Raw genomic sequence first — 14,520 nt, forward strand, 5'->3', positions numbered from 1 at the left:
TGCCAGGGCTACCTTCAGCATACATTCAGGATCAGGTTCTTATATCTCATTCGCTCCCACTCTAGACAGTTGCCGCGGTATGACCCTCAGCCAGCTCTCATCTTCCAGACAGAGTGATGATTTAAAAACACAAATCTGATCATGTTACTTCCTAATGCATTTAGGATGGCTCCAGAGTCCTGGTAGGAGCTGACCCCATCGGACACTTCCTGGTGTCTCTGATGTCATCTCCTATTCTTGGCCTTGCTCACTGTGCTGTAGACACAGAGACTGCCTTGGGTCCCTTAAATGCGCACATAAATTATACCTGGAATGTGTCTCCATCAGCTCAGACATTGCCTTGTCGGAGAAGGCTCTTCTGGTCTACAGTGGCCTCCACACCGATTGCGTTCTGTGTCTTTAACCTGTGTGTGCTAGTGTCTTCCCAAGACTGTGTTACACATCTGGCCATTTCCTTTACGTATATAAGCCCTATGTAAGCACAGATTTTATGTCTTGTTTGCTTCTGTACCCTCTACACAGGCACTCAATACGTGTGTGGAATGGATGCCTAGAAAGGGATAAGACTCATAGTATCAACTCAGGCTTAAGACTCACAGTATCAACTCAGGCTTAAAACAGAGAAGGCTCCTAATGTAATAAGCACACGGTCTCCCTCATAACTACTGTCATGTGCTCTTTTTAAAACTATAGTATCTTGAATGTATTTTTTCATGGTTCAGAGGACCATCTGGCCCTTGTTACTCATTTCTGTCTCTGCTCCACTGGACCTCAGCTTCTCCTCCACCAATCGTAGGCCAGGAAGGCATCCTTGGGAATCTTCTGAAAATGGGTGAAGTGAAGCCTTGCACAAGCCTGGGGCCTCACCTGCTTCTGCTTCTCTCTTATAACTCCACTATCTTTTGGTTCTGGTGGTTAACTGGGGACTTGGAAGATTAGGCATCTATGGTATTCTAGAGTGTGGTCCAGAAGTCAGGGTGCCATCTGGAGGACATCAGTGGTCCCTGGGCCCCACCAAGACAAGGCAGAGAAGCACCAAGCATCAGCAAGCGGCAAACAGAGAATAACATTTTGAAGAATCTTGTTTTAAGGGTTGAGGAGATAAAGGGTGCCTATTAGCATTTCCCAGGGTGAGGACCAAAGAATGAAATTAATAGAATGAATGTTTGTCTTTTTTTTTTTTAAAAATTATGTATACAGCATATATGACAGCAGGCCAGAAGAGGGCACCAGATCTCATTACAGATGGTTGTGAGCCACCATGTGGTTGCTGGGAATTGAACTCAGGACCTCTGGAAGAGCAGTCAGTGCTCTTAACCTCTGAGCCATCTCTCTAGCCCCGAATGTTTGTCATTTATGCTTGGTAAACAGGTAATACTTGTGCCTACTATGTAGTTGGCATAGTTGACTCAAAGTTCAGAATGTATCCAGCATCTAGCCACTGCTCATCACCATCATGATCCATCTCTGTGCTGGGCGCTTTACTTCTCACATGACACACCGTCCTCCTTCCTCTCTCCTCAACTGTTGTCCTCAGTCTATGTGCAGACAGTGCAGCTGATGGAGACCCTGTTAAAATAAAGCCACACCATGCCACATCTGCACCTTACAGGTCTCTGCTTGCCGGGATGGCAACTGGCACCCATCAATTTTAGCATATATGTGAAGGAGTGAATGAATGAATGAACAAGTGTTTGGACATTCAAGATTGGAAGAGATAGATGTGACCTTGCGTCCCTGTGGGCCCACAGTCTTTTCAATGAGATTGTGAAAAGTAACACAGGAAGAGGCAAGGAGATATATTTTTGTAACTATTTTTTAATGTATGGGTGTTGTTTATGTGTATGTCTGTCCACCATATGGATGCAGTGATTGAGAAGGCCAGAAGAAGGCATTCAGATCCCCTGAAGTGGGAGTTACAGAATGTTGTGGGCTGCCATGTAGATGTTGGGAATCGAACCTGGGTTCTTGGAAGAGCAGCTAGTACTCTAAACCAGTGAGCCATTTCTCCAGATTTTTTTTTTTTTTTTTTTTTTTTTTTTTTTTTTTGGTTTTTCAAGACAGGGTTTCTCTGTGTAGTTTTGGTGCCTGTCCTGGAACTCACTCTGTAGACCAGGCTGGCCTCGAACTCACAGAGATCCGCCTGGCTCTGCCTACCGAGTGCTGGGATTAAAAGTGTGAGCCACCACCGCCTGGTCCAGACATTATTTTTATAACTTTTAAAAATCACTATCACATAGTAAATGTGACAACAAAGGGGATTGGAAGAGTCTTAGCTCATAATGTAATTGCTTTTCGTGTTTATTGTCTTCTGTCGTAAGTGGGCAAGGCCTGGTTCATTCATCGTGATCCATTGCTTTTCCATATGAGGACATGTAGGAAACAAAATTAAAACACATTAAAAATTATTTAAAATTATTTAAAGACAATTAAAAAGTGAAACGGTGAGGTGGAGTCTGCGTGGGCTCAGGAGGCCGGAAGTGCTGGAAGGATGGTGAGCGAGGCCAGAGGGCACCCGTGGAGTGGGGGCAGGTGTGCTCGCAGACCGCAGAGCTCGGCGGAGGAAGGATGTCGGTTCACCTAGACTGGTCTGTGATTCCAGTTAAGAGCTCAGCAAGGTTTCCCTGTAGTTTCTAAAATTCACATGGAAAAGCACAGGCCATAGAGTATGTTCAATGATCTTGAAAAAGCTAAAGTAGAATCACTCATATCTACTCACTGGGTAGTATTAAGGCGTACTGCATCACTGTGGTGCCCAGGACATGGCAGTGTGGCAGAGGGACAGAAACATGAATCCACAAGACAGGATCGATAATGCAAAAGTGATCCAAACATAGATGTCCACCTGATTGTTGACAGATGCAAAAGGCATTTGTCTTCCTTTCTCTTCCTGTGGCTGTGATAAAATATCCTAATCACACAACTGAAGGAAGGAAGGGCTCTTTGTAGCTCACCATTCAAGGTACAGTCCACTGTGGCCAGGAAGGAAGGACAGCGGGAGCTTGAAGCATCCGGGCATATTGCCTCTGCAGCCTGAAAAGAGAGTGGTGTATGTATGCAGCTCAGTTCCCATTTCCATTCACACAGTCCAGAATCCCCTGCCCAGGGAATGGTCCCACCCACAAGGGCCTTCTCACTTCAGATCATGTAGTCCAGATAATCCCCCCTGCACGGGGTGCCCAGAGGCACAGCTCCCAGGTGATTCTGGAGTTCATCAGATTGACAACAACTGTCAGTCAAAGAAAGGTAGGGCTGGGGGTAGCTTATGTGGGTAAAGCAAGCATGAAGACAGAGTGCAGATCCCCAGAATCCGTGTAATAGCCAGGTGGGCAGGAAGCGCTCTTGTAATCTTGGTGCCTGGAGGCAGTAGCAAGGGCTCCTTGGGGCAAGTTGACTAGCCAGACTAGCTGAAATGGCAAGTTCTGGTTTCAGTGAGAGACCCTGTCTAAATATTTAAAGTCGAAAAGAGCAGTTTAAGAAAGATATCCGGCAGCAAGCTGGGGCCCCTGCACACATGCACATAGTGTGTGTACCAGCATGCACACATGCACCCCCACATATGGAAACATTAATACACATATACGTTCTGCACACTCATGTACATACAAAAAAAGGATAAACATTTCAATAAATGATGGTATACATAGTATATACACAGAGAAATGAAACATTCAACATCATACATCAAGCCAAACCTAATTCATAGTTCATGTAAAAGATAAAACTAAAATTGGGTGAGAGAGTGGCAAAGAATCTTTAAACACGATACCAAGAGTGTTAACCCATAAGATCAAGAACTAGAAATTAAACCTCATGAAAAGAAATCTCTCTCTGTGAAACTTCTCTTGAAAACTTGTTACACCACGAGAACACAAGTGGCCCTGGACTGTGTGATGCAGTTCATACGAGATGTGCGGGGACGCAGGGCCAGAGAGACAGTGGGTAAGTAGTTGTGAGGGCATGGGGTGAAGAAGGGATGACGGCCACAGAATTTTAAAGGGAGATGACGAGAATGTTCTAAAAATAGATTCTAATGACAGTTGGACTCTTGATTATACTGAAAACCTTCAAATTGTACTTTTACGAAGTTGGATGTCCTAGTGTGGTGTATCTCAATTCAGTTGTTAAAGGCCACGTCTCTTGTTATAGTGGATGGACAGTTTCCATGCCTTCAGCCTTCTCCAGTGTGCGGCAGGGCACACTGCTTTACCTCTGTGCCCCAACCTTTCTGCTCTGGAATCCTCACCTTCTTGGCATTTCTATAGGGCATTGTCTTCGAAGTGAATTTGATGATCGTAGACCATAATCCTTATTATAACCAGTAACCAGTGACAGTGATACCTCTTTTAAAAATATTTTTATTTATATTTATTTGGAGTTTTGTTTTGTTTTGGTTTTTCGAAGCAGGGTTTCTCTGTGTAGCTTTGGAGCCTGTCCTAGAACTCACATTATAGACCAGCCTGGCCTTGAACTCACAGAGATCCACCTGCCTCTGCCTCCCGAGTGCTGGGATTAAAGGCGCGTACCACCACTGCCCAGCTGACAGTGACATCTTAACCTACTCAGAAATTGTTTATATAAAACTGAAATTTCGGGCTAGAGAGGTGGTTAGCCAGTAAAGGCCCCTGCTGCCAAACCTCACGACCTGAGTTCAATCCCCAGGACCCACATGGTGGAAAGAGAGAACCAGCTCCCTTGGCCTCCACACAAGCAGTATAGCATCTACACATACACACACAAAATGATAATTACAATACATTTTAAAACCTGAAACTTCATGGCTGGCCAAGTTAGTATTGAGAACATAATGTAGTGAAAGCTAATAGGATGACCCTGGATGCTCTTCGCAGGGAGTGGTGTGTGTGTGTGTGTGTGTGTGTGTGTGTGTGTGTGTGTAACAGGGCAGTAAAACTCTCCTGTAGACTTTTCCATTTCCTCTGGCTTTGATCGGGAGCTGTTCTCCTTGAACTGAGCAGGGCTGATCTCTGTGCCACTTTTATTTTGCCAGGTGAAGGCATCCTCATCTCCTCAGAGGCGTTGGAGCTTCTGGATTTCATAGACAACCAGGGTCAAGTGCACGTGATCCAGAAATACCTCGAGCACCCTCTGCTCCTTGAGCCCGGCCACCGCAAGTTTGACATTCGGTAATGTTTGCTGTCCACGGCCTTGATTTCAGTCCTCTTTTCAGACTGTGTTCGGGCCCGGTGAGAAGCTGTGACTTGGATGGAGCATTTGCCTGTCTCCAGCATGTTGCCACCCTGAGGATAGCGGAGTCTCTCATCTTTGTTTCTGCCCCCCTTTGAGTTCTTCTGTCTAGAAAGTGTTGCTAAGATTGTAGTACCAGTCAAGATGTGGAAAGGCAAACATGTCACATACATGTGCATGTGTTTATGGGTATTGGTTAACCTCAGACACATCCATAGCCTTCACAATTGTCTAAAAGGAACTCAAGTCTCTCATTATTTATGGTGAAGTACTTCATTTGCTCATTATGGTGCGAACTCATATTTTGGCTAACTCATGGTTTGCCTTCTATAACTTTAGAGGCTTCTCTTGTTCTTCACTGTCCCATCCCTGCAAATTCAGGGTGTGTGCTGGGTGGTTGCATGCACATTTAATCCCAGCACAGGAGGTAGAGGCGGGCAGATGTCTTCAAAGGAGGTTTCCAGGTCAGCCGGGGCCTCACAGTAGGACCCTGTCTCAAAAACAAACAAACAAACAAATAAATAATAAAATAATAATAATACATCAAGGTGTGGAGATTATGTCTAAAAACTTGGGATCTGAATAAAACTGTGTGTTCGTTGGCTTGCAGAAGCTGGGTCCTGGTTGACCACCAGTATAACATCTACCTCTATAGAGAGGGTGTGCTCCGAACAGCTTCAGAACCGTATCATGTTGATAATTTCCAAGACAAGACCTCCCATTTGACCAATCACTGCATTCAGAAAGAGTACTCAAAGAACTATGGGAAATACGAAGAAGGGAATGAAATGTTTTTCGAGGAGTTCAATCAGTACCTAAGCAGCGCTCTGAACATTACCTTAGAAAGCAGCATTTTGCAGCAAATCAAACACATAATAAGGTAAGATCATTGTAACCTTTTTGATTGATCTGTTTCTTCTTGCGGGAGCTTTGAGTGTTTATGCCTTTTAAGGGATTTTCCCACTGTCTCATTGATGGGCAGAGATCATTTGTAATATTCCTTTATTTTCATTTTAATGTCTGTAGAATCTGTCTGTGGTGAGGCCACTTCATTTGTTTTAGTTATTGATAATTTTTATCTTCTCTCTAGTTTATTTGGATGGATTTTTTAAAAAAATCAACTTTTGACCTTATTGACTGGTCTTTTTTTTGTTGTTATTGTTGTTGTTTCTTATGATTTTTGTTATCTTCTCCTGTCTCTTTGAGAAACTTTGTTTTTCGTTTACCAGTTATTCAAGGTGAAAGGCTAGATAATTGATTTGAGATGTTTCTGTTAAAAAAGACAAACACAAACATTGTAACAGCAAACCATTCAGTGTCTCTATATTTCTTCTGCATTCCATAGATTATATGAGGTTGTATTTATACTTTATCATATCAAAATCTTTTTTATTTTCCCTATTGCTCACACTCTGCCTTGTGTGATATAAACATTTTTGCTTATTACCCAGGTGTTTGTGGATTTTCCATAATTCCATTATGGTCATAGGGACATTGTATGGTTTCACTTTTATTGTCTATAATTTTTAGTTTTTGCAGGTGTAGATATGTGTGGTATGTGTGTCTGTGTGTGTGTTCACACGTGTATGTGCAGGGGCCTGTTCACGTGTGAGTTCTCATGGGTGCTTGTGTGGGTAGGGACCAGCCTGCACCTTACATATTGAAGCAGAGTCTCCCAGTTGACCCCAGAGCTCACTGATTTCATCTGCTCCAGCCAGACGGCTAGCTGTAGGGATCCTGTCTGCACATCTTGTATTTAGTAGTCTATCTTGTGCTTGTTTTTGCTACTCCTGACTTGTTTCTAATGTCTTTTTTCCTTCTTGATTCATTCCTTAGTATAACTAGAAGTAGATTTTTAGTGTCAGTATTCTTTATTATAGGTTCCAAAACCTAGTAATTTTTAAAAATGAAGTATAACACCCCAGAGTATGTAGGGTTCAATGAGTTTTAAGTTATGCACATACTCACCTAACCATGAACATACAGATCATGATATAAAATATTTATAGTATGCACACTTCCTTGATCCCAGCACCTGGTAGACTAAAATGGCAGGTTTGGGGGCTCCAGGCTAGTCTGGGCTATGTTAAATGAGACCCTGCCCCCAGAACAGCGAGAGGGAGGGAGGGAGGGAATGAATTCGGCATCCCCAGAGACTCCTTTTCACTCCCTTAAGATAAGATCCTTGACAAAGGTAGCCTTTCCTTTCCATCACTACAGAGTCCTGTCTGCTTGTTTTAAACGGTGTAAATGGAATTGCACTGTGGTTCCTGTTTTAAATTCAACTCTTGTCAACATCATGTCGCTGTATTTATCTACACAGCAGTAGTTTTTTTTCCTTTTTTGTTACTGTGTATTATTTCATTGTATGACTATGGGTTTTATTCCTTATGTTTTATTTTGTTCACCTTTCTTTTTTTTTCTTATTTCTTATATTCTAGACCTATGCTTTATCTGGAATTTATTACATGTCAAGTTCTCTGGTAGTAATAGGTTGGAGATGGTTAGAATTCCTACACCGAGAAAATAAAATACACAGAAGTAATCCTGACTTCTCACTGTTTATTGGGTGCTTCCTCGCCCCCTGCTGGTCATTCCCTGCAGTGCAGGGGTGCTGTTCTGAATGTTGCTCATAGCTCCCAGCTTCCCCTCCCCAGCCTCCTGTTGACTCCCCCTCCAGCTAAAAAAAGGTGCACTGCCTGCGTCTTCTAATGATGAAAACCCCTTCACTGTGGATCATTCATCCTAGCCTCCCAGCAGATAAAAAGTCTAGCCTTGTGTGTCAGATCGCAAGGCTTGCTTTTTCATCCTTTTCTGTGGTTGCCCCTTTCATTAAACCTCCACTTCTTCTTAATTATAGTATTTTAAATATATTTTAATTAAAACACTTTGAAATAGCCTGGCGTGGTGGTGTGGAACCTGGGAGAATGGAGCCAATAAATGGGCAGACTAAAGTCTCCTGCAACAGCCCGCTTTATTTAGACAGTTTGTACTCTGAGGGTTAAGGAGAGTCACCCGAGTAAAGTGTCCACTCGCAAGGACAGACCTCCTCTGTTTACTCCGTATGTTTGTAAGGTCCAGTTTTAACTTCTTTCTGCGTTACTAAGATCTAGTTAAAAATAATAGTCGGTGCCGATAAGAATTCTGCGAGAGGCCGGGCAGTGGTGGCGCACGCCTTTAATCCCAGCACTTGGGAGGCAGAGCCAGGCGGATCTCTGTGAGTTCGAGGCCAGCCTGGGCTACCAAGTGAGTTCCAGGAGAGGCACAAAGCTACACAGAGAAACCCTGTCTCGAAAAACCAAAAAAAAAAAAAAAAAAAAAAAAAAGAATTCTGCGAGAGATCTCAATATTTAGTTTGAATACTTGCAATCCTCACTGTTTCATTAGCAGTACAAGGCAGTAGATCTGGAGCTGGGAAGAGAAATCAGTGCTGCCCAGCTTCCTTTCTGCAACTCCTGCTTTAACTGGCATTTTCCAACAAATGCCAGGCCACTTTTCACATGGCAAAACGCAGGGTGTGGCTGGGGAGATGACTCAGTTGGTAAAGTCGTCGCTGTGCAAGCATGAGCACCTGAGTTCCATCCCCAGCGCCCATAGTTAGAGCCTGGTGCAGTGCCTTGAAATGCCAGCCCTGTGGAGGCAGAGACGGGCAGATGGCTGGGATAGCCATGAACAGCTCTGGCAGCAGCTGGTGACATCTGCACGGGTGGAGATGCATGGTGACTTGGTGCCGAGCTGCCCGTCGTGGGGCCTGAGCTAGCAGCTTTGACCTGGAAGAACAGGAGCCACACATGCGTCCCTAACAAGTTGTTTGATAAGGAGCCTTCTCTTGAGTAATCGGTGGGTGGATTTATCGATTGAAAAAGATAAGTAAGCTGAAGCTGATTTTTATGCACACTTGGTACACGACCTCCCAGGCATAGTCTGTGTGTTTGTTCTGCCCCTGCCACTCCGTTCTCAGCGAGCTCTCCCCGTTTTTTAACCTCGCAGGAGCTGCCTCATGAGTGTGGAGCCGGCCATCAGCACCAGACACCTCCCTTACCAGAGCTTCCAGCTCTTCGGCTTCGACTTCATGGTGGACGAGGAGCTGAAGGTCTGGCTCATCGAAGTCAACGGTGCCCCTGCGTGCGCTCAGTAAGCCTGAACCCGCCTGTGTTGAACAACTCAGAGTTGGCCGTGCACCTCGGGTAGTCTGACAGGTTCAAGCATGGACCCTCTGACTGCCGTCAGGATAGCTGTCACGGTGAGGGGAGTCCTTGGGAGACCCTGGCTGGCAGGAAGGCTTAGCGGAGCCCTTTCCCTGTGTGTGCCGGCCACCAGGGTCTCAAACAAGACTAGGCTGGGTGTGATGGGTTAGACCTGTCAGCTCAGCACTAGAGAGGCTTAGGCAGGAGGATCACTGTGGGTTCAAGGCCATCCTGGGTTACACAGTGAATTCCAGGATGGCCTGGGCTATAGCATGAGATCCTGCCTCCAAGTAACAACAGAAGTAATCCCCACCCCAAACTAAGAGAAACCCTGCCACCATCACGTTCACGTGACAAGTTGAATAAGCTGGACCCTGTGAGGAAGAGAAACAGTGAAATTCAAGGGCTGCCAGGCAGGAGGTGAAGACACAGTAGAGCCTGAGCTAGGATGTAAGACCGCAGGGCTCAGCTGCACAGCGGGGAGACTGTTCAAAGGGACACGGGGACCTTGCTTTGTGCTGGGCTGTGTGCCAGATTAGGTGCTCAGCTGAGGAGAACCGGCCCTCAGAAGCAGGAAGGTGTTGTCCTCCTCCTGTCTGGCGCTAGTGTGTGGAGCGTAGGAAGGGCAGGAGGAGAGTGAGCTGGGTTTCCTGTGGAGGGTCTTGCTGGACAGGCAAGCCATGAGGGCATGACCCCCCTTTGTTGTCCGATGTTATGAAGATGCACTTTCATCATGTCAAGAACCTCCCTTGGATCTCATCTCTACCTCTAGGAGAAGCTGAGGTGTTTTTCCTGTGGTTTAGGAGAGAGCTCCACCCACAGGGCACAGTGGGAACACATAATAGTTTAAAGGCCAGGCCTTTGCCACTCACTAGATGATTCACGTGCATTTTTCAGTCCCTGCAGCCAACAGGTGTCTGTTAGGCTCTGCCTAACCTTCCTGGTCCCACAGTGAGTGTGGGTTCTTGGGAAGGATTGTGGGTAAGGGAAAGGACCGGGTGAATGTGATTACAGACTGAGACAAGCTTTCTAGTAGAGAAGAAGGTCAAATGACTTCAGGGTGACGGCTAGAACTCAGACCTGGAGGAAGACCAGCAAGAGATGCTGAGGGTGGAGGGGGGCAGGTGGTCCTTCAGTCCTCCCTCGGCATCGACAGCCTTGTGTCTGGTGTTTCCTCCTGCCCCGTCTATCAAAGGCACACTCCCCCAGAGTGCTCTGCCCCCCCTCCCCTCCTGGAGCCCTCCCATCTTCTCCGTTTTCCATGCCCCCTCTCCTTCATGCCTGTGGGGCTCCCAGTACCACGTGGCTGGATTGGTTCTCCAGCTGCTTCTCCATGAAACTGCACTCTGCTCCAAGGAGTGCACCCCTCACCTGCCCCCTTGGTGGACCAATCTGTGGACCACAGCACTTTCATGAGCTGCCTTTTCTTCCTCCAGGAAGCACCCTTTGAAATGACCAACCTGCCTGCAGTGATGTCCTCATTTCCCTGGGGCAGCTTTGGAGGCGCCTGCCTCCCTCTTGCTGAGTCTGTTTTCTGTGGCTTCTTGTCCCCGTATTCCAGATGGGCCTGCGTAAGAGGGCTGCAAGCAAGCTGGACTCTCTCTTCCTCACCAAGGAGCTCAGGTTCTGGCTCTGGGTGGCCTTTAGCTCTCTGCTCCACTTCCCTGTATGTGTTCTTATTTATCTTCATAGTAAAGCCACCAAGTTAATACAGCTCCTGAGTTCTAGACCTGCGTCTGCACCTGTGAGGACGTCTGTGAGTCTAACAGGAAGCACCACCCCCTTGTCCTCCTCCTTGTTCAGACTTTTCCATAGCTCCTTGGGAACTAGCATAGAGCTTGCCTTCTGCTCCCATCCATCCCTTCAGTCCACGGGTCGTGTGGACTCGGCCTCCAGCCTCCTGTTCCTTGGTCTCTTCGTGTGAGTCACATCCCATCGTTGGGGGAAGTTTGCAAAGAGCCTCCTTACCAGAATGTCTATTTCTGCACTGCCCCCGTAAAATCCTTCCTTCCCAGAGCAGCCGGGGTGAGAAAATAGAAGCCATACCCCCCTTCTGCCTCGCCTGCCCCTGCAGCTCCACCGAAGATGGATGCCGTTCCCTAGAACAGCTCTTCCCCGCCATGTGCTCTTTGCTTTCTGTGGAGTCCCTGCCTCCCTCACTAAGGCTCCCATTTTCTCTACCCCGAGCCTTAGTGTCTCTTCCACTGGATTAGTTGCTATCAGACGACCAGTGTCTGTTTTCTTTATGGAGTGTTCACACAGTGATGTCTCCAGCCTTGTTTTCCTTGCCCGCGTTTGAATCTTTGAGCCTGGCCCTGTGCCTGCCACGCAGTTCTCTGTCTGTAGTCTTTGAATGAGCAAACCATACTTCCTGGATAAGAGGTTTTCACTCACTTGACTTTTTTTTTTCTCTTTCTTTCTTATGACTATGTGTGTTTGTGGGGGGGGGGGCACGTGTGCTTCTCCCAGTTACCCTGAGTTCTTCTGTCTTGTCGGTGTAGACTATGTTCCCTTCACACTACTTCTCTTACACCAGCATGCACACTCAGCCCCCTTCCTCTCTCACTCCAGCATGCACACTCACAGCCCCCTTCCTCTCTCTCACACCAGCATGCACACTCAGCCCCCTTCCCTCTCTCACTCCAGCATGCACACTCACAGCCCCCTTCCTCTCTCTCACACCAGCATGCACACTCACAGCCTCTTCCTTCTCTCTCACACCAGCATGCACACTCAGCCCCCTTCCTCTCTCTCACACCAGCATGCACACTCACAGCCTCCTTCCCCCTCTCTCACACCGGCATGCACACTCACAGCCTCCTTCCCTCTCTCCCACACCAGCATGCACACTCACAGCCCCCTTCCCTCTCTCTCACACCAGCATGCACACTCACAGCCTCCTTCCCCCCTCACACCAGCATGCACACTCACAGCCTCCTTCCCTCTCTCTCTCACCAGCATGCACACTCACAGCCCCCTTCCCTCTCTCTCACACCAGCATGCACACTCACAGCCTCCTTCCCCCTCTCTCACACCAGCATGCACACTCACAGCCCCCTTCTCTCTCTCTCACACCAGCATGCACACTCACAGCCTCCTTCCCCCTCTCTCACACCAGCATGCACACTCACAGCCCCCTTCTCTCTCTCTCACACCAGCATGCACACTCACAGCCCGCTTCCCCCTCTCACACCAGCATGCACACTCACAGCCTCCTTCCCCCTCTCTCACACCAGCATGCACACTCACAGCCTCCTTCTCTCTCTCTCACACCAGCATGCACACTCACAGCCTCCTTCCCCTCTCACACCAGCATGCACACTCACAGCCCCCTTCTCTCTCTCTCACACCAGCATGCACACTCACAGCCCGCTTCCCCCTCTCACACCAGCATGCACACTCACAGCCTCCTTCCCCCTCTCTCACACCAGCATGCACACTCACAGCCTCCTTCTCTCTCTCTCACACCAGCATGCACACTCACAGCCTCCTTCCCTCTCTCTCACTCCAGCATGCACACTCACAGCCTCCTTCCCTCTCTCTCACACCAGCATGCACACTCACAGCCTCCTTCCCTCTCTCACACCAGCATGCACACTCACAGCCTCCTTCCCCCCTCACACCAGCATGCACACTCACAGCCTCCTTCTCTCTCTCTCACACCAGCATGCACACTCACAGCCTCCTTCCCTCTCTCTCACACCAGCATGCACACTCACAGCCTCCTTCCCCCCCTCACACCAGCATGCACACTCACAGCCTCCTTCCCTCTCTCTCACACCAGCATGCACACTCACAGCCTCCTTCCCTCTCTCACACCAGCATGCACACTCACAGCCTCCTTCCCCCCTCACACCAGCATGCACACTCACAGCCTCCTTCTCTCTCTCTCACACCAGCATGCACACTCACAGCCTCCTTCCCTCTCTCTCACACCAGCATGCACACTCACAGCCTCCTTCCCCCCCTCACACCAGCATGCACACTCACAGCCTCCTTCCCTCTCTCTCACACCAGCATGCACACTCACAGCCTCCTTCCCCCTCTCTCACACCAGCATGCACACTCACAGCCTCCTTCCCCCCCTCACACCAGCATGCACACTCACAGCCTCCTTCCCCCTCTCTCACACCGGCATGCACACTCACAGCCTCCTTCCCCCTCTCTCACACCAGCATGCACACTCACAGCCTCCTTCCCTCTCTCTCACACCGGCATGCACACTCACAGCCCCCTTCTCCCCCTCACACCAGCATGCACACTCACAGCCTCCTTCCCTCTCTCTCACACCAGCATGCACACTCACAGCCTCCTTCCCTCTCTCTCACTCCAGCATGCACACTCACAGCCTCCTTCCCCCTCTCTCACACCGGCATGCACACTCACAGCCTCCTTCCCTCTCTCTCACACCAGCATGTACACTCACAGCCTCCTTCCCCCCCTCACACCAGCATGCACACTCACAGCCTCCTTCCCTCTCTCTCACACCGGCATGCACACTCACAGCCTCCTTCCCTCTCTCTCACACCAGCATGCACACTCACAGCCTCTTCCCTCTCTCTCACACCAGCATGCACACTCACAGCCTCCTTCTCTCTCTCTCTCTCACACCAGCATGCACACTCACAGCCTCCTTCCCTCTCTCTCACACCGGCATGCACACTCACAGCCCCCTTCCCTCTCTCTCACACCAGCATGCACACTCACAGCCCCCTTCCCTCTCTCTCACACCAGCATGCACACTCACAGCCCCCTTCCCTCTCTCTCACACCGGCATGCACACTCACAGCCCCCTTTCCTCTCTCTCACACCAGCATGCACACTCACAGCCTCCTTCCCCCTCTCTCACACCAGCATGCACACTCACAGCCTCCTTCCCTCTCTCTCACACCAGCATGCACACTCACAGCCTCCTTCCCTCTCTCTCACACCAGCATGCACACTCACAGCCTCCTCCTCGGACCCACGGCCTCTTTCCCTTCTTCTTCCCCGCCTTTCTAAGCCGCCATCTGTTCTGTGTCTGCCTGCTCTCCGTTTCCTGGGAACCATCCTAACTGTCAGTCTCAGAGTCTTAGCTACTGTCCGTCTTCCCTTGGAAGGTGGGGATTTTCTTGGATGATGCCTACCC

At 48.5% G+C, this 14,520-nt stretch overlaps 1 protein-coding gene across 1 annotated transcript in view; it reads left to right on the forward strand.

The window, feature by feature from the left end:
- Positions 1 to 14,520, forward strand: part of Ttl (tubulin tyrosine ligase) — a 29,209-nt gene that overhangs the window by 12,609 nt on the left and 2,080 nt on the right. The window contains exons 4-6 of the mRNA XM_059261397.1: positions 5,009 to 5,144; positions 5,816 to 6,085; positions 9,196 to 9,339. Of these exons, the coding sequence (XP_059117380.1) occupies positions 5,009 to 5,144; positions 5,816 to 6,085; positions 9,196 to 9,339 (550 nt within the window). The remainder of the gene's footprint in view (positions 1 to 5,008; positions 5,145 to 5,815; positions 6,086 to 9,195; positions 9,340 to 14,520) is intronic.

The sequence above is a fragment of the Peromyscus eremicus genome, chromosome 4 (assembly GCF_949786415.1).
Source record: "Peromyscus eremicus chromosome 4, PerEre_H2_v1, whole genome shotgun sequence".
In the NCBI taxonomy this organism is placed as follows: Eukaryota; Metazoa; Chordata; class Mammalia; order Rodentia; family Cricetidae; genus Peromyscus; species Peromyscus eremicus.